The following is a 24,352-nucleotide window of genomic DNA, read 5'->3' as shown; positions in this document are numbered from 1 at the left end:
CTGCACTGAAAGCCAGAGAAGACCTTGCTGGACAATGGGCATATGCCATAGCGAAGGTGAACACTGCTAGTACAATAAGGAGTGATGCAGAATGTTTAACCCCGTCATTGCTAGTAAAGGTTTCATAGTACTCACGATGGCGGATAGATCACACATACTGTACATACAACAAAGATTAAACAATCAAAAAATATTGGGTACCTGCAAGGGCAAAAGGTTATTGCCATTATCCGTCCTGAAAGCGTTGTCCTCCACCCAGGATTTGGGGGCTAGAGGCGAAGCACGAGGAAATTTGGGGGGTGCAATCACATTACTTGAGTAGGGTTTTTTCAATGGGGAAATTGGATTGAGTGGTGAGGGCACCCCGACCCCAACACCTACTCCTACCCCCACTGCTCTGCGGGGGTCTCTGCCGGGTTGAAGACCTCCCCAGGGATTGGAGGGGTTATTCCACGCAGCGTTTTGCTGGTTATTCCAGCTGGAAGGGGACGGTGACGAAGAGGAGGATGTGGAGGGTTTATTGGTCAGGATAGCCTGGTGGCTATAAGCGTTTCTCTGATTATAGGGGGGCTGATTATTGGGGCTCACAGGGGATCTGCGCTGCTGTTGCTGATGAGTCTGATGAGCCATCCCCAGCTGAGGGGAGAAGGTTCCCCCAAATACAGGGTTGACGTGGTGGTGGTGCGGGAAGTTCTGGAATAGCATGGTCCCATTGACAGGGGTAATTCCTTGGAAAAAGCTGTCATCCACTGCGTTGCTCGTACCTCCGGTGGACCAGGTGCTGCCGAAGGATGGGGACAGGGATGGGCCAGTGGGGGGCTCCTGCTGGGGGAAGCTCAGACCAGGCAGGATGGGGGACTCCATTTGCATCTTCTCCTTTAAAGTTGGGGTGCTGTCAGGGCTGGGGTGGTCTGCAGCACAGGGGGCTTCTGAGCTGTCCTGCTGCTGGGCTGTGGGGGCTGACTGCTGCCTCTGCTGCTGCTGAGATTGGCTTTTGTCCATCAGTAAATCATCCTGCATGGCTTGCACAGCTGAAACAGGAGAGAGAAGAGCAGATGTGAGTGCGGACTGTCAGTAGAGCGCCGCCGCTGCGGTGTGCGGCATGTCAGAGCCCTGCAGCCGGGGGCAGCGCCGCCACGTCTGTGCGCCCAGTACCGGAACTCTCCGCGCCGCACTCAGCAGTTCTGGTTCCTGTTATCCCAGGCGCCTCCTCCCGCCGCCGCTATTAGCATACGTCAGTGCACGGCGTCCTTCACAAGGTTACCGGAGCGCCCACCGGGGGGCTGCTCATCCGTATGCCGCTAGTCCTGCACCCCACTACTAGTCATCACCAGGCTGCACCCCACTACTAGTCATCACCAGGCTGCACCCCACTACTAGTCATCACCAGGCTGCACCCCATTAATCATCAGGCTGCACCCCACTACTAGTCATCACCAGGCTGCACCCCACTATTAGTCATCACCAGGCTGCACCCCACTAATCATCATTAGGCTGCACCCCACTATTAGTCATCACCAGGCTGCACCCCATTAATCATCATTAGGCTGCACCCCATTAATCATCATTCTGTACCCCACTACTAGTCATCACCAGGCTGCACCCCATTAATCATCATTAGGCTGCACCCCACTAATCATCATTAGGCTGCACCCCACTACTAGTCATCAGCAGGCTGCACCCCACTACTAGTCATCACCAGGCTGCACCCCATTAATCATTAGGCTGCAGCCCATTACTAGTCATCACCAGGCTGCACCCCAATAATTATCAACAGGCTGTACCCAACTACTAGTAATCACCAGGCTGCACCCCATTAATCATTAGGCTGCACCCCACTAATCATCACCAGGCTGTACCCAACTACTAGTCATCACCAGGCTGCACCCCATTAATCATCATTAAGCTGCACCCCACTACTAGTCATCGCCAGGCTGCATCCCATTGATTATCGCCAGGCTGCACCCTACTACTAGTCATCACCGGGCTGCACCCCCCTAATCATCCTTATCAGCAGGCTGCACCCCGCTAGTCCTTGTCAGCAGGCTGCACCCTACTAGTTATCCTCATTACCAGACTGCACCCCAGGTTATCACCAGACTGCACCCCACTATTAATCCTCATCAGCAGGCTGCACCCCACTAGTTATCATCATCACCAGCCTGCACCCAACTAGATATCCTCCTCACCAGACTGCACCCCACTATTAATCCTCATCACCAGCTTGCACCCCACAAGTTATCCTCATTAACAGACTACACCACACTAGTTATCCTGCTAAACCAGCTGCACCCCACCATTAACCCTCTTCAACAAGATTCACCCCACTATTCTGATCACAATCTGAGCCCCAATAGTAATCTTTATCAGCAAACCACCCTGATATTTATCCTCATCAGCAAGGTGGACCCCACTAGCCACTACAAGATACACCCTTTTTATTTATCATCAGCAGCAGGCTGCACCCCACCGTATCAGCAAGCTGCACCCCGCTAGTTCTCCTCATCACCAAGCTGCACCCCACTATATCAGCAAGCGGCACCCCACTATATCAGCAAGCTGCACCCCACTAGTTCTCATCACCAGGCTGCACCCCGCTATATCAGCAAGCTGCACCCCACTAGTTCTCCTCATCACCAGGCTGCACCCCGCTAGTTCTCATCACCAGGCTGCACCCCACTATATCAGCAAGCTGCACCCCGCCAGTTCTCATCACCAGGCTACACCCCACGATATCAGCAAGCTGCAACCCGCTAGTTCTCCTCATCACCAGGCTGCACCCGCTAGTTCTCCTCATCACCAGGCTGCACCCCACTATATCAGCAACCTGCACCCCACTAGTTCTCCTCACCAGGCTGCACCCCACTATATCAGCAAGATGCACCCCACTAGTTCTCATCACCAGGCTGCACCCCACTATATCAGCAAGCTGCACTCCTCTAGTTCTCATCACCAGGCTGCACCCCACTATATCAGCAAGCTGCACCCTGCTAGTTCTCCTCATCACCAGGCTGCACCCGACTATATCAGCAAGCTGCACCCCGCTAGTTCTCCTTATCACTAGGCTGCACCCCACTATATCAGCAAGCTGCACCCCGCTAGTTCTCCTCATCACCAGGCTGCACCCCACTATATTAGCAAGCTGCACCCCACTAGTTCTCCTCATCACCAGGCTGCACCCCACTATATCAGCAAGCTGCACCCCGCTAGTTCTCCTCATCACCAGGCTGCACCCCACTATATCAGCAAGCTGCACCCCGCTAGTTCTCCTCATCACCAGGCTGTACCCCACTATATCAGCAAGCTGCACCCCACTAGTTCTCCTCATCACCAGGTTGCACCCCACTATATCAGCAAGCTGCACCCCGCTAGTTCTCCTCACCAGGCTGCACCCCACTATATAAGCAAGCTGCACCCCACTAGTTCTCCTCATCACCAGGCTGCACCCTGCTAGTTCTTCTCATCGCCAGGCTGTACCCCACTATATCAGCAAGCTGCACCCCACTAGTTCTCCTCATCACCAGGCTGCACCCCACTATGTCAGCAAGCTGCACTCCGCTAGTTCTCCTCATCACCAGGCTGCACCCCACTATATCAGCAAGCTGCACCCCGCTAGTTTTCCTCTTCACCAGGCTGCACCCCACTATATCAGCAAGCTGCACCCCGCTAGTTCTGATCACCAGGCTGCACCCCACTATATCAGCCAGCTGCACCCCACTAGTTATCCTGCTAAACCAGCTGCACCCCACCATTAACCCTCTTCAACAAGATTCACCCCACTATTCTGATCACAATCTGAGCCCCAATAGTAATCTTTATCAGCAAACCACCCTGATATTTATCCTCATCAGCAAGGTGGACCCCACTAGCCACTACAAGATACACCCTTTTTATTTATCATCAGCAGCAGGCTGCACCCCACCGTATCAGCAAGCTGCACCCCGCTAGTTCTCCTCATCACCAAGCTGCACCCCACTATATCAGCAAGCGGCACCCCACTATATCAGCAAGCTGCACCCCACTAGTTCTCATCACCAGGCTGCACCCCGCTATATCAGCAAGCTGCACCCCACTAGTTCTCCTCATCACCAGGCTGCACCCCGCTAGTTCTCCTCATCACCAGGCTGCACCCCACTATATCAGCAAGCTGCACCCCGCCAGTTCTCATCACCAGGCTACACCCCACGATATCAGCAAGCTGCAACCCGCTAGTTCTCCTCATCACCAGGCTGCACCCGCTAGTTCTCCTCATCACCAGGCTGCACCCCACTATATCAGCAACCTGCACCCCACTAGTTCTCCTCACCAGGCTGCACCCCACTATATCAGCAAGATGCACCCCACTAGTTCTCATCACCAGGCTGCACCCCACTATATCAGCAAGCTGCACTCCGCTAGTTCTCATCACCAGGCTGCACCCCACTATATCAGCAAGCTGCACCCTGCTAGTTCTCCTCATCACCAGGCTGCACCCGACTATATCAGCAAGCTGCACCCCGCTAGTTCTCCTTATCACTAGGCTGCACCCCACTATATCAGCAAGCTGCACCCCGCTAGTTCTCCTCATCACCAGGCTGCACCCCACTATATTAGCAAGCTGCACCCCACTAGTTCTCCTCATCACCAGGCTGCACCCCACTATATCAGCAAGCTGCACCCCGCTAGTTCTCCTCATCACCAGGCTGCACCCCACTATATCAGCAAGCTGCACCCCGCTAGTTTTCCTCATCACCAGGCTGCACCCCACTATATCAGCAAGCTGCACCCCGCTAGTTCTGATCACCAGGCTGCACCCCACTATATCAGCAAGCTGCACCCCGCTAGTTCTCCTCATCACCAGGCTGCACCCCACTATATCAGCAAGCTGCACCCCGCTAGTTCTCCTCATCACCAGGCTGCACCCCACTATATCAGCAAGCTGCACCCCGCTAGTTCTCATCACCAGGCTGCACCCCGCTAGTTCTCATCACCAGGCTGCACCCCACTATATCAGCAAGCTGCACCCCGCTAGTTCTCCTCATCACCAGGCTGCACCCCACTATATCAGCAAGCTGCACCCCGCTAGTTCTCATCACCAGGCTGCACCCCACTATATTAGCAAGCTGCACCCCACTAGTTCTCCTCATCACCAGGCTGCACCCCACTATATCAGCAAGCTGCACCCCGCTAGTTCTCCTCACCAGGCTGCACCCCACTATATAAGCAAGCTGCACCCCACTAGTTCTCCTCATCACCAGGCTGCACCCTGCTAGTTCTTCTCATCGCCAGGCTGTACCCCACTATATCAGCAAGCTGCACCCCACTAGTTCTCCGCACCCCACTATATCAGCAAGCTGCACCCCACTAGTTCTCATCACCAGGCTGCACCCCACTATATCAGCAAGCTGCACCCCGCTAGTTCTTCTCATCGCCAGGCTGCACCCCACTATATCAGCAAGCTGCACCCCGCTAGTTCTTCTCATCACCAGGCTGCACCCCACTATATCAGCAAGCTGCACCCCGCTAGTTCTCCTCATCACCAGGCTGCACCCCACTATATCAGCAAGCTGCACCCCGCTAGTTCTCCTCATCACCAGGCTGCACCCCACTATATCAGCAAACTGCACCAACTGTTAGGCCCCTCTCACACATGCGCCTTCTAACATGAATACAGCAGCGTTTTGAATGCCACGCTAATCACGGTACAAGGTTACCATTGATTTCAATGGGGTCTGACAGACCGGCGCTCAAACGCACTGCAGCTTAGCGATGAGAATAGTTAAAAAAAAGTGGTGCGATTTTCAGGCGCTGCCTGCTCTATTTTCTCTTTTCGCTTTTTTTAAGCTCCTCATTACTCATCACAATGATGGGGTGCATTAAAAAGTGCTGCTGGACACAGTAACCCGTGTTCGAAAACAGCGATTAAAACGATGGTAAAACGATTCGTGGTTTTCCAACACCATAAGTGGTCTTAATCTCGATTACCCAGCTGCACTCCACCATTCATCCTGCTCAACAAGCTGCACCCCAATAGTTATCTTTATCAGCAAGCTGCACCCACTATTTAGCCTGATAACCCAGCTGCAGCCCCCCATTAATCCTGTTCAGCAAAATGCACCCCACTATTCTGATCACAAGCTGAGCCCCACTAGTAATCTTTATCAGCAAACCACCCCGATATTTATCCTCATCAGCAAGGTGGACCCCACTATCCTCCCCAAGATACACCCTTCTATTTATCCTCATCAGCAGGCTGCACCCCATTTTTCCTGATCGCCAACCTGTACCCCAATAGTTATCTTCATCAGCAAGCTGCGCCCACTAGTTATTCTGATCTACAAGCTGCACCCCACTGTTTATTATGATGACCAGGCTACACCCTACTGCATTTCCTGACCAAGTTGCACCCCACTATTTATTCTCACAAAGCGACACCCCACTTTTTCCTCCTTACCATCGTGCGCCCCATCTTCATTAAGCAAAGAAGAAAAAAACCCACCAGAAGCAAGCATGTACAAATTATATGAAATTCATACGTTTTTTTTTCCCAACAAGCCTCAAAAACCCCTCTAGGAGGAAACGTAGAGGGGTCACCCCATCTTAGGCTATGTCCGAGGGTCCGCTGTAGATCCGGCATCGGGAGTCCTGTATGAAGGTCTTTGTCAACTGATAAAATGCCAGGCAGCGGAACGCAAACCAAACGGACCCCATTGTGTGATGCCACTTGTGTGATGCCCCTTGGTTCCGTCGTAAGATACATCTGTTAGTCCAGGGAATTCCCTTCCTCGGCTCGCACTTTAAAAGCTGGGTAACCCCCTTAAGCCCATATCCGCGTCGCATTATCATCTACAGGACTCTGCCGCAGACTTCATTCAGCGAATTTGAATCCGTAAAATCCGCAGCAAGTCAATTTCGCGCTTGCCAACATTCTAGATCCTTCCAAATGCCAGGCATTTTTATATCAAGACCTCCTCGCAACCCTTCGGGGGTGTAGCTGTCAGCCGCGGCGGGGGACTGTAGACTGTCTCCCATTTTAATGGGGAAACCTCGCATCGCACGCATGCTCCTAGCACGTGGTGCAATGCTTCCGCCAGCCCCATTGAAAGCAATGGGCGGTGTGAGGGCACGCCAAAGATAGGACGTGCCGCAATTTGTTTTCCGCATCGTGCTGCGATGCAGGGGGGAAAAAAATTAAATTGCTCATGTGCATGACTCCATTCAAAAGAACAGGGTTAATATTCACGCAAGATCTGCGCATTTCGCAATGTAGAAATCTCGCGTGATTTCACACGGGCGGTTTTTTTGTTTTCGGTTTGTTTTTTTTCAGTCCTGAAATATCAGACCAATTTTTTGTGCAGTTTTCATGCATTTCTTACTTTTTTTAGTGCGAGTTTAAACTGGCTTGCGTCCAATTTTTAACAGCATTAAAAAAAAAAACGCATGATGAGTTCTGCAGACTTTCCGGTTCTGCACACTTTTCATGGTTACCAAGGTTACGTGCTTTAAAAACTAATAGCAATTGCATCAAACTAGTACAATTCATTTTTTAAACACACATATGAGCTTCATCCGAAAACCTCTACAAAATCGGACTGTTTAACTAAAAAAAACCTCCATGTCTGAATACTAAAGTAATAAATGGAATGGGCGGACTACAATACCCAGAGAGTCTTATCAAAATGTATAATATATCAGAGGTCTCTCCCATCATCTGTTTATACCCAGGACTGTGACTGTAACAAGGGAGCGCCTCTATGTCTACAGGAAAGGTTTCTGCATCAACATAGTAGGGGATTCTTTACTGTAAGAGCAGTGAGACTGTGGAACTCTCCGCCTGAGGACGTGGTGATGGTGAACTCACTAAAAGAGTACAAGAGGGGCCTGGAGGCTTTTCTTGAGTGTAACAACATTACATGTTATATCACTGATTACTTCAAAAGGGTCGGTGGTCCCGGGATTATTCCGATTGCCAGATTGGAGTCGGGAAGGAATTATTTTCCTTAATTGGGGAAAGTTGGCTTCTACCTCATTGGGGGGGGGGGGGGTGTAACAGGCTGAACTGGATGAACATATGTCTCTGTTCGGCCTTACATACTATGTTAGGGGTCTCACAATCGATTTTAAATTATGGAAGCCACGATTGCGCATAAAATCCAAGGCAAAACCCGGGCATTGAAAGGCATGTATTTTCGATTTTTCGTTCACACTCACGGAGACGAATCACCTATTCCCCGAGCGGAAGAAAGATGCAGCACGTTCTATTTTAGCGCAATTTCTGCACAGAAGGCCCCTATTGATGCGAGTGTTCCGTCACCCATACGCAATTAACATTTCATATGAGCAGTGGCGGAAACACTTGCAACTTCACAGGAAAGTAGATAGAAAAGGCTGGAGGGGAGAGGGAGATCTTTCTTCCGCGAGGACGATATACTGTGCATAGTGTACGTCCGCACGGAAAAATGCTGGCATCCGCAATCACTTGAATGTCTGTAGTCACATGGTTTTATTTTGTTGTTTTTTCACATGACCACATTGCATGTAGGTGGCGGATATAAGCTAAGCATCGGCGTGGTAAATATAAAGCAAACAGGCGTGAATATGCGGTCATGCGCAGTACAATTTCACCGCTATACACAGGATCACAGACGGCTGCATAGCTGCAATACGCTGCGAGAGCCCTGCAGCCAGGGGCATAACTATAGGGGATGCAGGGGATGCGGTTGCACCCGGGCCCAGGAGCCTTAGGGGGCCCATAAGGCCTCTCTTCTCCATATAGGGAGCCCAGTATTATAAGTAAATAGTATAAGTAAAAATATTATAGTTGGGGGCCCTGTTGCAAGTTTTGCATCGGGGCCCGGGAGCTTCAAGTTACGCCTCTGCCCGCAGCATTCTGCGCTTACGGCCGTGTGAGCCCGGCCTATATAGACGGATAGTCCGGATCTCCTATTTTTGTCCAGATGAGGTAGTACCGGCACACCGCCGGGATGTCTGTGTGCTGTCCGATACAAGTTGTGCCTGAGAATCTCATGTGCGTGTACCCTTGGGTCTCATTCACACGAGTGGATTGCGCAGTGTACTACCTGCACAAATTTGGCGCACATAATACGCAGTGATTTCAATGAGTTTATTCACACAAACGTAGTTTTCCCCGTCATTTGGGATGACGTGAAAAAAATACGTGACATGATTTGCCTTGATGCACATTTGCGCACTGCAAGAGCCCATTGCAATCAGTGAGCTTACGTAGATGTGCACAACATACGCAGAAAAGCTGTGTATTCGCTGCACATATATCCACACAAATACACGCCGAAGCGGTGCAATATGAAATACGCAGGCAGAAGTGTATTGCAGTCGCAAAACATGCGGTGCATGTGCGTGTATGAAATACACTTAGGCCTCCTGTCCACGGGCGATATAATAATCTGCACGCAGGTAACACAATGAACACTTTCCATAGGATAACTATCGCGGCGATTTTCCGCTCACGTATAAAAATTGTAATAATAGGTTCGTCGCAGAAAATAGCGGTAACAAGGTGTGCTCCCACGGTGGAAATCCGTGGCGGTATATGGCAACGCCCATGGACAGCCGGCCTTATGCCGGTGTGAACACGACCTATTAAAATGAATGAGGCTGTGTTAGAATTTCTTGTAAATACGAGTTATTAGTAAATATGTGTTATTAGTTTACTAATAGTGGCGGTCTAACCGATAACACCCCCTTTGATCAGTAAGTGATGACATATCGGCCGGCTTCACATGGGCGCATTTACACGTGTATATGCACCGCGTTTTTGAGCATTGGACGTTTTTTGCCGCGGTCCCGTACATTGAAATGGCTAATTAGTTTTATAGAAAATGGGTTCTATTCACTGCGTGTTGTGCACGCAAATTCGGTCATCTGAATCTGGCCTATCCCACTAATATGCCATCAGTCAGCCTCTCCTGCCAACTGCGAAGAGATCTCTCTTTCTCCCTCCCGATCCCCTCTGCAACCCCCTGCGCCCCCCCCCCCCCCCCCGAATCTTCAGGGACGAGCCAGCAGTTACTCGAAAAAGGCGATGCTCTCTCGAGTAAATCGCCTTACCGAGTATGCTCGCTCATCTCTATTGGCAGCGTTTACAATAAGCGATTATTTTCCATTTTCACTCGTTTCAACGATTTTTTTGAATGCTAATCGTTGTGTGTAAAAGGGCCTTAAGATATAACAGCTGTAATATATGCGTATCTGTCAGCCCTGCCGTAACGTAAGTGTATCGGTTGCAGTCCAGCTCACTAGGATCGCCCAACTGGATGCAAGTATTTATCTGTTGGGGCGCATTGAGATGGCGAAATCCAACGCAGGTTTTTCTGCGTGGATCCCGCCTCTAAATACAGTGACAGAAATTTGCAGCTTAGGGTTTACCAATTACGGATGGAAGCAAGAATGTTTCCATTCATTGACAACAAACAGATTTTGAAATTGAAAAGGAAGTGAAATACAAACTATGTTAGAAAGTTGTAGAACTTGTAGAAGAGGCGGAGCCATGAGCTCTCTGAATCACTGTGATAAGCCGGCCTCACTTCCAGCCCGTCGCCCCTCCCGTGTCTGCGCATTAGCGCATTCCTGGCACATGCACAGTGAAACAACCTATATACAACTTGACTTCACCGACACACTGCACCTAAGACCAGCGTCACATGGGCGTATTTGTGCGCGCAATATGTAGTGAATAGAACCCATTGTTTTGAACACATCTGGCACTCAGACAAGCCATTTAAATAAGTGCGTATTTTTTAGCATGCGCAAATACAGTTGAGCGAAAGAAGTACAGTAAAATATGGCGATGCACATGCAAAAGAGCAGAATTCGTTCCACCAGAACGCTATGCTCTTGTGGGTGCAGATACGCATAACTCATTGCCTCTGTCATCGGTTCTGTTAGAACACCACAAAGTAACACATCCTGGTGACATCCAAAGAGGGCATTCACACTTCCCATGGTCATGCCAATCTCCAATGAGTGGTCCGGTGGGAGGGCCAGACTGGCTACCTCCCCTAACAATGCCCCTCTTTGCTACGGTGACATGACACGTCCTCCACATTATCACATCAATGCACGGTCAGACTCTCGCACATGCGCAGGGCCTGAGCATACGCAGTTCATTAGTCCCACTGGTGCATGCAGGAGAGCGATTGACATTGTGGAAAGGTCAGGGATTCCGATGCTAGGCGATGACGCAGGAAAAGCAGGGGTTTGGAAAAAAAAAAAATCTGAACTGTGTGTTATGATCGCTAGTCTTTCCCATTGACTTCAATGGTAAACACCGCACTTACAATGTCTTTGATGGTCCAATTGAAAACAATAGGCGAAACGTTCCGAGGGAACGTTCAAAGATGGAATGTGCTATAAAAAAAAAAACCTTCGTGCGAATGTATGCCTTCAAAAGAATGGATTTCATAGTCGTGCGAGTTTTGGGCGCATCGCCCAAAACGCACGCGAGAATATCGCTCGTGTGAATAAGCCCTAAAGCAGAGCAACTTCATGCGGCCGGAATACCCCTTTAATTCCCATGATAATGATGAATACGTTCTAGGAAATAAAGGAGCAGCTGACTTAGTTCCCTTGGCAAAGACTAGTGTGGGCAGCAACATGATCTGCCCGTGGCGGGTGCGTGCTAATCTGCAGGACTGGCTATTATTCCTCCTGGCTGGTGGTAGATGAAGGCCGGGCGGTTGGCAGCCGGGGATCAGTCCTCTGGGTCTGCAGCGAGGACGAGCTGTGTGAGCACAGTACTGCAGTACAGCACTGCAGTACTCCCGGATCAGCTGATGGCACACAGCGTACCCTGAGGCCCCGCCATGCAGGATGCCAAAGTCCTGCCCAATCAGATTTTTTTTTTAGTTTTGCTATCTAATTAACCTTTGAAATACCCTTACAGAGTATGCCGAAGAATGCTTTATTGCCTCATCTAGAAGTATGTGACAGTGACACATGCAGCAATGTTTATGCACAGGCATGGACTCGCTGCACCTTCCCAGGGATTACAGGCTGGGAGGGTGGCGGAGGCCGATTTGTTTGTTTGCACCGATGGCCGTGTCATCCCAGCAAAGGTAGAATACATAGACTGGGAGGAATAGGAACTGTGTCAACAATACTGATCAACCAGGAAATGCTAATAGAGGAGAATGGATTAGGTCTGCAGGGGAAAAATATATATAAATATTGCCATCAAACTCTAGTTTAAGATCATTTTAACAAATATCCTAGTATTTTTAGAATATTGGAGTCGGACCCCCAGAAGAATGAAGGGGGAGAAGTATGCCTCTACATTTTTTTTTCATCGGCACAGTGGCTGCTCTGTACAGGACGGAGCACCTGGTGCTGCACTGTAGTGCTTGGGGCTGAGCCGCAAGAGCGGACACTCTAGTGCTGTAATTACGTTGTGAGCTTGGTTCTGGTACTTTACCTATGTATTGAGCTTGGTTCCGGTGCTGTATTTATGTTATGAACTTGTTTCTTATATTATATCTATGTACCGAGATTGGTTGGGGCTTTAAGTACCAAGATCGGTTCTGGTGTTTTATTTATTCCCCGAGCTGGGTTCTGGTGCCATATTTATTCCCCGAGCTTGGTCCTGGTGCCGTATTTATTCCCCGAGCTGGGTCCTGGTGCCGTATTTATTCCCCGAGCTGGGTCCTGGTGCCGTATTTATTCCCCGAGCTGGGTTCTGGTGCCGTATTTATTCCCCGAGCTGGGTTCTGGTGCCGTATTTATTCCCCGAGCTGGGTTCTGGTGCCGTATTTATTCCCCGAGCTGGGTTCTGGTGCCGTATTTATTCCCCGAGCTGGGTTCTGGTGCCGTATTTATTCCCCGAGCTGGGTTCTGGTGCCGTATTTATTCCCCGAGCTGGGTTCTGGTGCCGTATTTATTCCCCGAGCTGGGTTCTACATAGTAACATAGTATGTAAGGCCGAATGAAGACATTGTCCATCTAGTCCAGCCTGTCTATCCTACTGTGTTGATCCAGAGGAAGGCAAAAAACCCCAAGGCCAGAAGTCAATTAGCCCTGGTTTCTGGTGCCGTATTTATTCCCCGAGCTGTTCTGATGAGGGTACACTGCTATTTTTTACTGGACTTTTACCTAGCGAGTATAGGGGCATTATGATTTTAGCCTAATTGCCAAATCACCAAATACAATTCCTCAAGCCTTTCGCGAAAACATGAAAACGCTGGACTATATCTTAACATTATTCCTCGCGATCACGTTGCTTGGCTGTAACATACGGCGCGTGTTGTCTTGTGTTACCACTGTAGCCCAAACTCACATGCCATCTGCGGCAATAGTAAATAGGGGAGGAGTTTGTTAGTTTTACGTAATTATAGTTTTACGTATTACAGGCGTTTGTCTTGGCACGCATATAAGCGATTACTGCGCACAATATATATCGTCGGGGAGCCGTGGCCCTAGAGGAGCATATACGTAGAGACATACGAACGACTACATTATAATTCAGTACGGCGACTGTATATCAGACACCATAAATGGAAAAACCTTCAAGAAACGGTTTTTCTACGATGGAAACGCATTGCTTATGGCGCCAAAGATACCACGCCATAATCCGTTTTTTTGGATGATGTAAACATAATGACGACTGCCTTGATCGCTACCATCCTTGAAAAGCGGTTACCGTGCAACAGATACCCATTCGCCATTCCTTTAGCGCCGTAAACATCGCGATTATCGCTGTTCGCACGGTTAACGACTACAACGCCCCGGATAATTAATTGATTAGTAATCACCTGCTTAATTATCACCCAGAACCTGCTTACCTTTCTCTTCAAGGTCAAAAGCTACATTTCCTATCCAGCTTTTAACACAACAACTAATTAACTTTTCCCCCAGCCAGACAGCAGTACGCATCCCCCTATAGACAGCCTGCTGGTCCTCACTGATCACCCGCTAATTAATGCAGTAAACAGTTAATAATTGGTACAGAGATCGTCTAGAATTACCTTATTTACGATCACTTGGTAACGATGGATAAAACAATTCCCGGTGCCCTTCTTTCGGTTATAGCTGGCGAGCGACCTGATCGCCAAGAGCACTTTGACAACTGGGTGGTTAGTGCGCAGGCGCGCGCGCGCTGGCTCATGGGAGTTGTAGTCTTTCTAAGGACAGGCGCATGATTTGCTCGGCCGGGGAGTGTGTCGTTTTTCCACAGAGCTGCAGTGTCAATAGCCGCGAGCCTGCCTGCCTCCTATCAGATGGGGCATTGCGCAATACAGGCAGGCTGCGGCGAGGCGTGACGCACACACTCCGAGCCGTAGCGTCATAATACACTTAGTGTGAGATCATCAGTGGTGGAGGTCAGATAAAGGGTTAACGTAGTCTGCAGTAGAAGACTATATAAAAGCCGGTGCAGCAGCAGCAGCAACCAATCAGATCGCTGCTTTCGTTTTTAACCTGCCTTGAGAAAATGAAAGCTGGATTTTGGATTGGTTGCTAAGGGCAACGGTTTCTATACGTGGGGGCAGGCAGGATGCCCCATAAGGCTTGGTTCTATATCACGTCTGCGTTCAGTATTGACGCTGGGAGAATGTTCTCGAAATATACCGTAATGTGTCCGCAGACCTTATTAGCCAAAAAGATGGATTTTTTTGTGGTGTGCGTATTAAAGGGGATGTCTGGTTAGAAAATCACCTTTAAAGTTTAGAGCCACATCGCTTAAAACAAATAGCTACTGCGATTCACCCGCTTTCTGTTGACAGCGGACGTCAAGTGACCGTCGCCTGCCAATCAGGGGCAGCATCATCATCGCTCCCACCGCCTGGCATCATGAGCCAGCAGAACGAGTGATGACACTGCGGCTCGGGTTGTCGCCTTTGTCGCTAAAAAATACCAGGTGACGTCAAAGGTGGTGGGGTTGGGGCGTGGCTAATCATAATGTTTGGTTTTACCTCTGTTATTTTAGTGGTTGCAACTAGTAATTGTGCCCCTAGAAGTGACCCAAATAGTAACAGTGCCCACAGTAGTGCCACCTGTAGTGCCCCCAAAAGTAGCAGTGCCCACAGTAGTGCCCCCGTAACAGTGCTTACAGTAGTGCCACCTGTAGTGCCCCCATTAATCATGGTGCACCCAATAGTAAAAAGTGCCCACAGCAGTGCCCCCAATAGTAGCAGTGCCAACTGTAGTGCTCCCATTAGTCACGGTTCACCCAATAGTAATAGTTCCCACAGTAGTGCCCTTAATAGTAACAGTGCTCATAGTAGTGCCCCACATAGTTACAGTGCTCACAGTAGTGACACCTGTACTGCCCCCATTAGTCATGATGCACCCACTAGTAATAGTGCCCACAGTAGTGCCGCCAATAGTAACAGTGTCCACAGTAGTGCCACCTGTAGTGCCCCCATTACTCATGGTGCACCCAATAGTAATAGTGCCCACAGTAGTGCCATCTGTAGTGCCCCCATTAGTCAAGGTGCCCCAATAGTAGTAGTGCCCTCAATAGTAAAAATGCTCACAAAAGTGCCACCTGTAGTGTCCCCATTAGTCACGGTGCACCCAATAGTAACAGTGCCCACAGTAGTGCACCCAATAATAACAGTGCCCACAGTAGTGTCACCTGTAGTGCCTCTATTAGTCACAGTGTACCCAATAGTAATAGTGCCTACAGTAGTGCTCCCAACAGTAGCAGTGCCACCTGTAGTGCTCCCATTAGTCAAGGTTCACACAATAGTAATGGTGCCCACAGTAGTGCCCCCAATAGTAAGTGCCCATAGTAGTGCCCCAAATAGTTACAGTGCTCACAGTAGTGCCATCTGTACTGCCCCCATTAGTCATGGTGCACCCACTAGTAATAGTGCCCACAGTAGTGCCCCCAATAGTAACAGTGTCCACAGTAGTGCCTTCAATAGTAACAGTGCCTACAGTAGTGCCATCTGTAGTGCCCCCATTAGTCAATGTGCCCCAATAGTAATAGCGCCCACAGTAGCGCCCCCAATAGTAACAGTGCTTACAGTAGTGCCACCTGTAGTGCCCCCATTAATCACGGTGCACCCAATAGTAACAGTGCCCACAGTAGTGCACCCAATAATAGCAGTGCCCACAGTAGTGCCACCTGTAGTGCCTCCATTAGTCACAGTGTACCCAATAGTAATAGTGCTAACCAGGAAGTGATCTTCTGTGGGCGGCCGAGGACTGCAAGAAGCGCGTTGGAGCTCCGTAGACCTGGACCGAGCCTGCTAGGTATGTATAATAAGACATTCCCTGAAAATAAGACACCGTGCCTCTTTTGTGGCAAAAATTAATATAAGATAGGGTCTTATTTTTGAGGAAATACAATATATATGTTTTTGAGGAATAAAAAGAGTTTAAGAATTAAATTGTGGGTTTTTCACACATATGTATTTGTGAAACATTTGTGAAATGAATGAAAGAAGTGACAGATAAGCCACAAGTAGCGATCAGATAGCCAGCTGACACCGACCTTGCACTGCGTACGACAGCATATCTCGCGCGCGCTGTGATGCGCAGTCTTTCTGGTTTTCATTTTTATAATTTCCCGCTGTTTCTCTTAGCGATGTTGAGTATAAATGTCGCACATACGTAATATGTAATTGCGTTTGTACAGCGTTTATTAGAACAACAGGGCTCTATCGCCTGTAATAGGCAGTGAGATAGAACATGCTGCGTTGTGTATTACATGCAAGTGTACTTTCATTGACTCCATTCCATGAAATTATTATAATGTGAGCGAGCCCTTGGTGCAACAGGACGCCAGTTTTCCGTTCATTTCCGGCATTTTGTGAGTTAGTCTCTGAGCTTGGGGACGTGACTTCTTCCACAGACAATGTTCTTTTAGCTTGGTTGCTGTCTCGCAGATTTGGAAAGTCAAGTCGGAGACCGCAGGAGATGCTAGTAACATTCCCAGTACTACTGATAGTGCTAGGAGTATTAGGGGGAGGTTCTGGGTGCATCCTCTGGTGACGTAGCGCCAGTGTAAGGGGCATTCCTACACTCGTTACGATGACTTGAGGCGCCATCCGAACAGCTTCATCGCCTTCAGTCTTTTGACGGTAGAGCAGTTCGATAAACTTCTGAGGAGGTGCGTTCCGGACTTAGGCCTCATGTCCACTTGCACACACGGATTTCACTGCTGAACCCCGCAGTGGTATTCGTGCGTGCCCGCAGACATGGAGAGGAAGAGACAGTTTCTTGCCTCTCCGGATCCAGCGCGGCTCTCGTCCGTGCAGGCCGGATGTTCTTCAGCACAGCGGTTGCGTCCGGGAGCATGGCTGTTGCTTCCGGGAGCAATTGTTTATGAATCTCCTGCTTTCCCACAGATCAGCGACACCTCCACAGGGACAGCTGCAGGTGTGCTCGCGCATGCGCCGTGCACTGTTTTTTTTGGGTTTTTTTGAACTTCTGCTCTCCCGCGCTCCCACGGCAGAACAGGAATTCAGCTGCGGGTGCATCGCGGACCCAGACGGCTTTTATAGGCTTCAATGGAAGCCTACAGTAGCCGTCCGTGCGGGAAACCCGCAGAAAATGGAGCATGCTGCGGGGCATTTCCTTACCTGCGGGTGTCCAATGCATCCCTATGGACGCAGATTACGCGTGCGGGACACCCGCACGATTTGATAAATCCATTTACCTAGTGGACATGAGGCCTTAGTCCTCAGGGAGCAGTTCAATGGCAGATGGACAATGTGCAAGGAAGCAGATAAGCTGATTTCTCCAGAAAGCTTTTTTTTTTAAATCCAGCTGTGCTTTGATATTTTTGTTTATATAGTGACCTCTTGACACATTTATGTAGGGACTCGCAAACTATGAGGACCCTTGACACAGGTTGCAAGCTTAAACTAAACTGGCACAGCCTAAATTTGTGTGGAAGCCGCTTTTCTGTTCCCATGCTTTTCGCATAGGTGTAGAAGGTGGACAACTTACTAAACAATACCTCTTATTTCTTCTCTCACAGGCACAAATTCCTTTATGATACAAAACACGCAATGTAAAACCTAACTTTTTTATATTTCAGGGTTTGGCGGATGACAACATGGCCTGTATTTTTCTGCTCCTTCTTGGCGTGCGATGTTTTGCATTTTGGTAGCAAGAGCCTGAGACCAGAGTTAGAGATGAGCGAGCATACTTGTTAAGGAAAAATATTCAAGCGAGTATCGTCCTTTTTGAGTATCTGCCTGCTCGTCTGCAAAGATTCGGGTGCCGGCGGGGGTGAGTGGTGGGTTGCGGGAGTGAGCATGGGGAGCCGGGGGGGGGGGGGAGAGAGAGATCTCCCCCCCCCCGTTCCCGCCTCCGGCACCCGAATCTTTGCGGATGAGCAGGCAGATACTCGAAAAGGACGATACTCGCTCGAGTATTTGTCCTTAACGAGTATGCTCGCTCATCTCTAACCAGAGTCTTTTAACGTTAGTTGTTGGAGTTCAATATGTGTTCGGACAAATGAGTGTCTGCGCCACTTGAACGTGTGTTAAAAACTCAAACAAGTGTGGTGCACCTTACTTCCCAATGCTTAGGGACTTCTTGTGATTTTGCCTGCATCGAGAAGAGTTTTAACCCAGCTTGTTATTTCTCTACAGGTTATTACCCCAGCCCCGAACTGTCAGCCTGTTAAGTAGGAATGTGTTCTTCCATGGTAAATCCCCACCTTTGAGCATGACCTGGATGTCTAGCATGATACAACTCTGTGTGAAAGCTCAGACTCATCCCACCTAAAGCGACATTTGCCTAATCTGGATGCCCCTCAAGAAAGCTCACTAAATCTTTCCTAATGTAGATGTTGACCCCAATATACAGGGAGCGGATGGGGGGATATTAGAGAGCAGGCTGACTACATTGCTCTGTCTTATTACCTATCGGGTGTTGAATTATTTTCTGATGCGTTGCACTTGGCTCTGAAGGTCTAAATCACTCCACTCAACATGAGTCCCCTAGCTGGCATTCCTCTAGTCCCCTAGCTGGCACATGTAAGGAAGACTCAATGCCCGACATGGCTGCATTTGTGTAATGCAAGCTAACTTTTTGAAATTGCTTTGGGGTACCCACTCAAAGGTAACAGGGTAAGAATGTGGGGCCCCAACAATTCAAACTGTATTTAACTAAATTCCTTTTGAATATTGCTCACCTCTCCCAGCTCGACTACAGGCTGTCGAGCAAGCAGCCTTCCTTTACAATTTTGTGATGTGCCGTGAACAGGCGAGCAGATCCCTACAGACTGTTTGGAGAACGTTGTATCCATTGTATGTGCTTTATTGATCTCTATTGAAGTTTAGAAAAGAAACAATTTTTTTTGGGGGGGGGGGGGGGGGTTGTGTGGGATTTACTTATTTAAAACCAAAATGATAAATGTATAAAAAATATTAAATTGTAAACTGGGACGCCAGGAAACCCAAGTGATGAGTCCAACTAAAGGGCTAGCATCACAAAAGGGAGAGTGGCTCCATCTGCACTAGACTTCCCAGAAATTCCCGAGGAATCTGGAAGAAGTGGAGCGACCTCAAGCTTTTTGTCGTAAGTTCTGCACTCCCCAGTGGTGGAGGGAGGCCAGTCTTTCCAGAATACCTCCAAGGACACTCTTCACGGCTGTGACCTGCAGAGGACATGCTTGGAGCTTCCCGAAAAAAACAGCCTCCTTCTCTTCAGGTGGAATGTCTTGCCACGCTGGGGGAAAAATAATAATTGTTAGTGACATTGGCCTTTAGAAACATCATAAGAAACAAATGGAAAGAAGAATTATACTACGTAGGGTGTCTGCAGGGGAAGCTGCTACGATTCTTAAACACTGCTTCACGTCCCCTGCCCTCCGAGCTCCCTAAAGTTTGCCTTCTTGGGCTAGTAGGACACAGAATCTGTCCTTCAATTTCCTAATCCCCACAAGCTGTGGTCCTGTTGGCCATTTGAGAGCCCATTTCTGTACAAAGGGGCTTTTTAAATCGTGCTCAGTGGATAATCCAGTGGTCTTTTTAAATTGGCTTTACAAACATGCTAAAACAGTTTAAAGGCTCGGCACATGAAAAGATCAAGGACAGATTGCCTGGGCTAATTGGGCAGGCAAGGTGTCTTGCCCAGTGTCTGCGAGCTTCTAAATGAACATACTCATTGATTAACCCCTGAAAGGTGATAGAAGATCCCTAAAGTACATGATTGTCAACGACACTCGTGCAATCATAATGCGCTCCCCGACTGTGAATGAGCTGGTGGATATTTCACCAGCTCTTTCATTTGGGCAGACTACAATAGTGATACAATCTTCAGTATGTCTAGATGGGCCAAATTGTGGGGCACAGTGACCAACATATGCTTGGGACTTACCAGGCACAGGGCGGGACTCCATGACCCGGGCCTTAGGCTTTTCCACCAAGGGCTAGGGGGAGTGAAGAGGAGCCACTGGCGTAGGGGAAGCCTCCAGCTCAGTGGAAAACTGAGCCTTTCTCTGCTGCTGCATGGAGACAAGCAGCCTTTTTAAGGGCTCAAAATAAATGCAGCCATACTGCGCAACATGTTTTGGAGTTTGAATACCTACCGGGGTTGTTGTCCCCAGATGCTTGTGGTGGAAGGGTCTGAGGTTGGTGGCTTCTGCCAAGCAGGTGCTGTCTGCCCACTTCCCGACACAAGCTTGCATTGTTCTTGTATTGGCACAAATTTAACGTACCCAATGCCTACACAGCCAAGACCAGGCTGTGGGGGTGCAGCCTCTGCCCTCTCGTCCGCCACAGGTCGTGCAGCCAAAAACCCTCATCAGTCCTGAACAGCAGCAATGTCGCCTCAAATAAAGTTTGGATAGCCCTTTTCATCTTTAGGACGATATCCTGAAATAATTTGCAAGACTATGGCAGTATTGGTCTGCCCAATCCTCCTGTCTCCTGGTTTGCAGGTAACTCAGAACATGCTGATCAACCTGCAAACCTGGAGTCGGACTAGGCAGGCCTGCCGGCAGGGATGGAGCTGTGCTCCAGACTAGCCCACATTGCAGTGGCCCTGCGCTCTCATCTTCTGACACCTACAGGGCAGCCTGAGCAGACTTCCTTTCGACATTCATGTCGCCCTCCAGCTCCTGCTCCGTATCCTCCGCCTCCGAGCATTAGAGGAAGACCTAATGGGGGAAACGGGAAAAGTTTACATTTTAAAATTAAAACCAACAAATATAAAGGTCCATACAAGCAAATGTCTCACCAAGTGCACGATCTAATTATTTTGCATGGTTAGACTCAAACCACATTAGCTGGCAGATTGTTGATAGTATATAGAAAAGGGAAAAAAGAGAGCCTTATATTCACACCATGTGGAGGAGCTAGGTAAGAGGCCACAGAACGGTACATTATGTGGCCCACTAATGTCAGTCTCTACACGTACTGCTTGGCTACTTGCGTCAGCCCAAGGTCAACCAAACCAATGGAACCTTTAATGGTTTTTATTTACAGGGATCTGTTGAGAAGATTGTGGAACTGCCTGCACCACACATTAGGACACTGATTAGCACTGCAACGAAACTGTGCAAAGGAGTCACTTTCCAAATAATGCCCCCTCCTCTATTTCATTAATAGACTTATGGGGGAAGGTCTAAGTTGCATTGCAGGAAGCCTAGGATGCGGCTATATCGGTAATGCCGCTTGGCTGGGGCTGCCGACCCACAGCAGCCTTAGCTCACATATTTCCTACGAAACTGATCCCTTGCTTCTCCTTATATGAGGCGTCCCACAGTGCAGGCTGGCCTCCACCTCAGGGATGAGAACCTCCATGACCCGTTGGCATTCTTGTCCAAAGATGTGTAACTCTTCTCAAAATGCAATAACTGTCTGCCATGCCAACTGACGACTTTTATAGTGGCCGCCCAGAGAGGCCCAGATGTGTGCATAATTACGCCTAACTACTTCTCTAAGCAGGTTGATTAGTGAGGTCAATCCTGAAGTTACAAATACAACCAAATAGGGGGACATAGGAGTCGTTAAAACACAGAGAAATACAGGGCAAGACATATTTTCACTTTGCGCCTTTTTTGTGAGCAAAACACCCGTTCACACGCTTGCGTCTAAACACCCGTCCCATGGATTAGAATGGCAATAAAATGCCTAATTAGGGCAAGCTGTGTTCTTTATCCAGCGTTGTACGCAGGGAAACCCCCTTCCCCTCCCTGTTTATTCCACTTCCATAGAAATCAATAGGAGCTTCCTGCGTATTTTGGCAAAAGATAGGGCAAGAACTATCTTTTCACATGGCATATAAAATCGGCGACTGAAAATGGTCATGTATGTCCTATTTACCTGGCGCAATTTTTTTTTTTACGTGGCCAAAAATTGTTCATCTGAATGAATACATTGGAATCCAATGGTTTGGATGTATGCGATTTTTGGGCAATTTTTTAATGTGGCTAAATACCTGCATAAATATGGTTGTGTGAATAAGCTCTAAGTCTAGTATTTAGGAGAATGTCCTTTGCTTGTTGATATAGCCCACAAAGAGATTTTATGACATGTTGGAGCCTAGTGTAAAGGTACCGTTACATGGGGTGATTAGTATTGCCCGAAAAATCACTGGAACCAGCGAACTTGGACTATCGTTGCCCGGTGTACATGTGGCCACCAACAGGTCACTGAGTAAGAAATCGCTAACTTGTTGGAGTTGCTTGGTTTTTAGAAAAACCAACCAACTATCGGCTCGTGCAAACAGCTAGTCATTCAGTTAGGAACAACAGCCTTTTTGCAGGGAACGGTGGCAGGTGGCCGGAAGAGATCTCCGACCTGCTACGCTTCCATTCTCTGAATGACTATTGCTGCTGTGTGTAAACAGGCAGTCGTTCACTTATGAATGACTGCCTACTTGCTTACAGTGAATGGAGGTGGGGTATGATTCCCGGCCCACTCCACCTCCATTCACTAGTAATAAATGGTTATTGCATGTAATAGCACCGTAAAGGTTCCTTAAGGGTACCGCCACATGGAGTAAGCAAAATTTACAACAATATCTGAGAGGATTTGTCCTGGATTTTGCTTGTTATCCTTGCCTCTAAAGTTGGCTTCACACGGGCGTACTTTCACATGCAAAATTTGCATGTACAATCCACAGAGAACAGAACCCATTGATTTCAATGGATTCATCCACACGTCTGTATTTTGCACATACAATTCGGTTGCGCAAAAAAACATGTAGAACAAATTCTATTTTTCTGCGTATTTGCGCACCAAAAGTTCCTTATAGAAGTCAAATACACATGTCCTGGAGGCGCAAAAAGTACAATAAAGTACGCTGATCCGTGCGCAAAAAGGCATAGTTCATTCCGCAAAAACGTTACACTCATTCGCGCTCTAAAACTTATGTGAAGCCGGCCTAAGTGTGTCCAAAGATGAGCGACTGAGCCAGTGCTAAGTCCAGAGTAGCTCTACGTTCATTAGTGCTGTAACTTGCCATGTAGGCTGTAAAGAGACTGTACTCACCAAGCTGTGGACCCGATAGAGACTGTAACCGCCGAGCACTGCGCTCGCTACAGACTGCAACCTCTACATGCCACTGTCTCTAACCACTGCAGTTAGGGCACCAGCTGGGGGAAAGCCCTGTTCCATAAAACTGTGCCATGTCCAACTACATTACTGCTCCATCCTCGAGTGAGCTGCAATGTCAAGGTTAAGGGTCACCTACAAAAGTAGATTCTGTTCTTACAACTATTTAGAAACAAACAAGTGACAAACATTAGCAACTTCAGGGTTCATTCCGATTTTTTTTTAATGCAAAACCCAGGAAATAAAATGCAATGCCTGCATTTCACCTAAACCTGTAAAGCCGCCCTGCAGGTAGGGTTACAGGATGTCATTTACACACACAGATACAATTCACTGGCCTTGATCCACAATAGCCACGTGGCAGGTTGCTTACAGCACTGAGCAGATAAGACCTTTTTGTTCTGTGACCTATTTGAAATGTTTGTATATGCAAGATTTCAGTCATAGTTCATTTGTCAGCATGACGTACTGAGGTCTGGTGCAGACTATGAAAACCTTAAAGGCCCATTTAGACATAACCATTATCGCTCAAAAGATGTCGCTCAAGCGACTTTTGAGCGATAATCATTGTGTCATTTACAGCGAAAGATGAGCGATCACCTTGCGCTGCCAGCGGAGGGTGCAGAAGACAAGCGGGGTGTCTCCGCTTGTCTTCTGCATCCAGATGTTTTCTGCTGGACAGCTGTGTTCTTCATACCCCGCCTGTGATCAGGGAGCGGGATACAGCTGAAACAATAGTATCAGCTGTATCCTGCTGTGAATCCCTGATAAGGCTCATCATTGTCTTTCAGCATGCTGAAAGACAACGATGAGCGACGCATTACGAAAACTGCACGATGTCAGTGCGGTTACACACAACGATTATTGCTCAAAGGATG

The 24,352-nt window shown here is 48.5% G+C and overlaps 1 protein-coding gene across 2 annotated transcripts in view; it reads right to left on the bottom strand.

Moving 5' to 3' along the window:
* CPEB3 (cytoplasmic polyadenylation element binding protein 3) overlaps positions 1-20,575 on the bottom strand; it is a 119,186-nt gene extending 98,611 nt beyond the window's left edge. Inside the window, exons 1-4 of one of the 2 annotated variants that reach the window (XM_066601001.1) lie at positions 20,504-20,575; positions 20,293-20,419; positions 19,543-19,641; positions 202-1,031 (exon numbers count right to left, since the gene is read on the bottom strand). In XM_066601001.1, the coding sequence (XP_066457098.1) occupies positions 202-1,031; positions 19,543-19,641; positions 20,293-20,314 (951 nt within the window). In that variant the 5' untranslated portion in view covers positions 20,315-20,419; positions 20,504-20,575. Of the gene's footprint in view, positions 1-201; positions 1,032-13,976; positions 14,080-19,542; positions 19,642-20,292; positions 20,420-20,503 lie in introns of those variants that run through there. The other variant, XM_066601002.1, reaches the window with a different exon arrangement.
* Positions 20,576-24,352: the final 3,777 nt, after the last annotated feature.

This window comes from Eleutherodactylus coqui, chromosome 4 (assembly GCF_035609145.1).
Source record: "Eleutherodactylus coqui strain aEleCoq1 chromosome 4, aEleCoq1.hap1, whole genome shotgun sequence".
Classification (NCBI taxonomy): Eukaryota; Metazoa; Chordata; class Amphibia; order Anura; family Eleutherodactylidae; genus Eleutherodactylus; species Eleutherodactylus coqui.
Note: the sequence above shows the minus strand (reverse complement) of the source record. Positions and strands in the feature narration are given on the sequence as shown.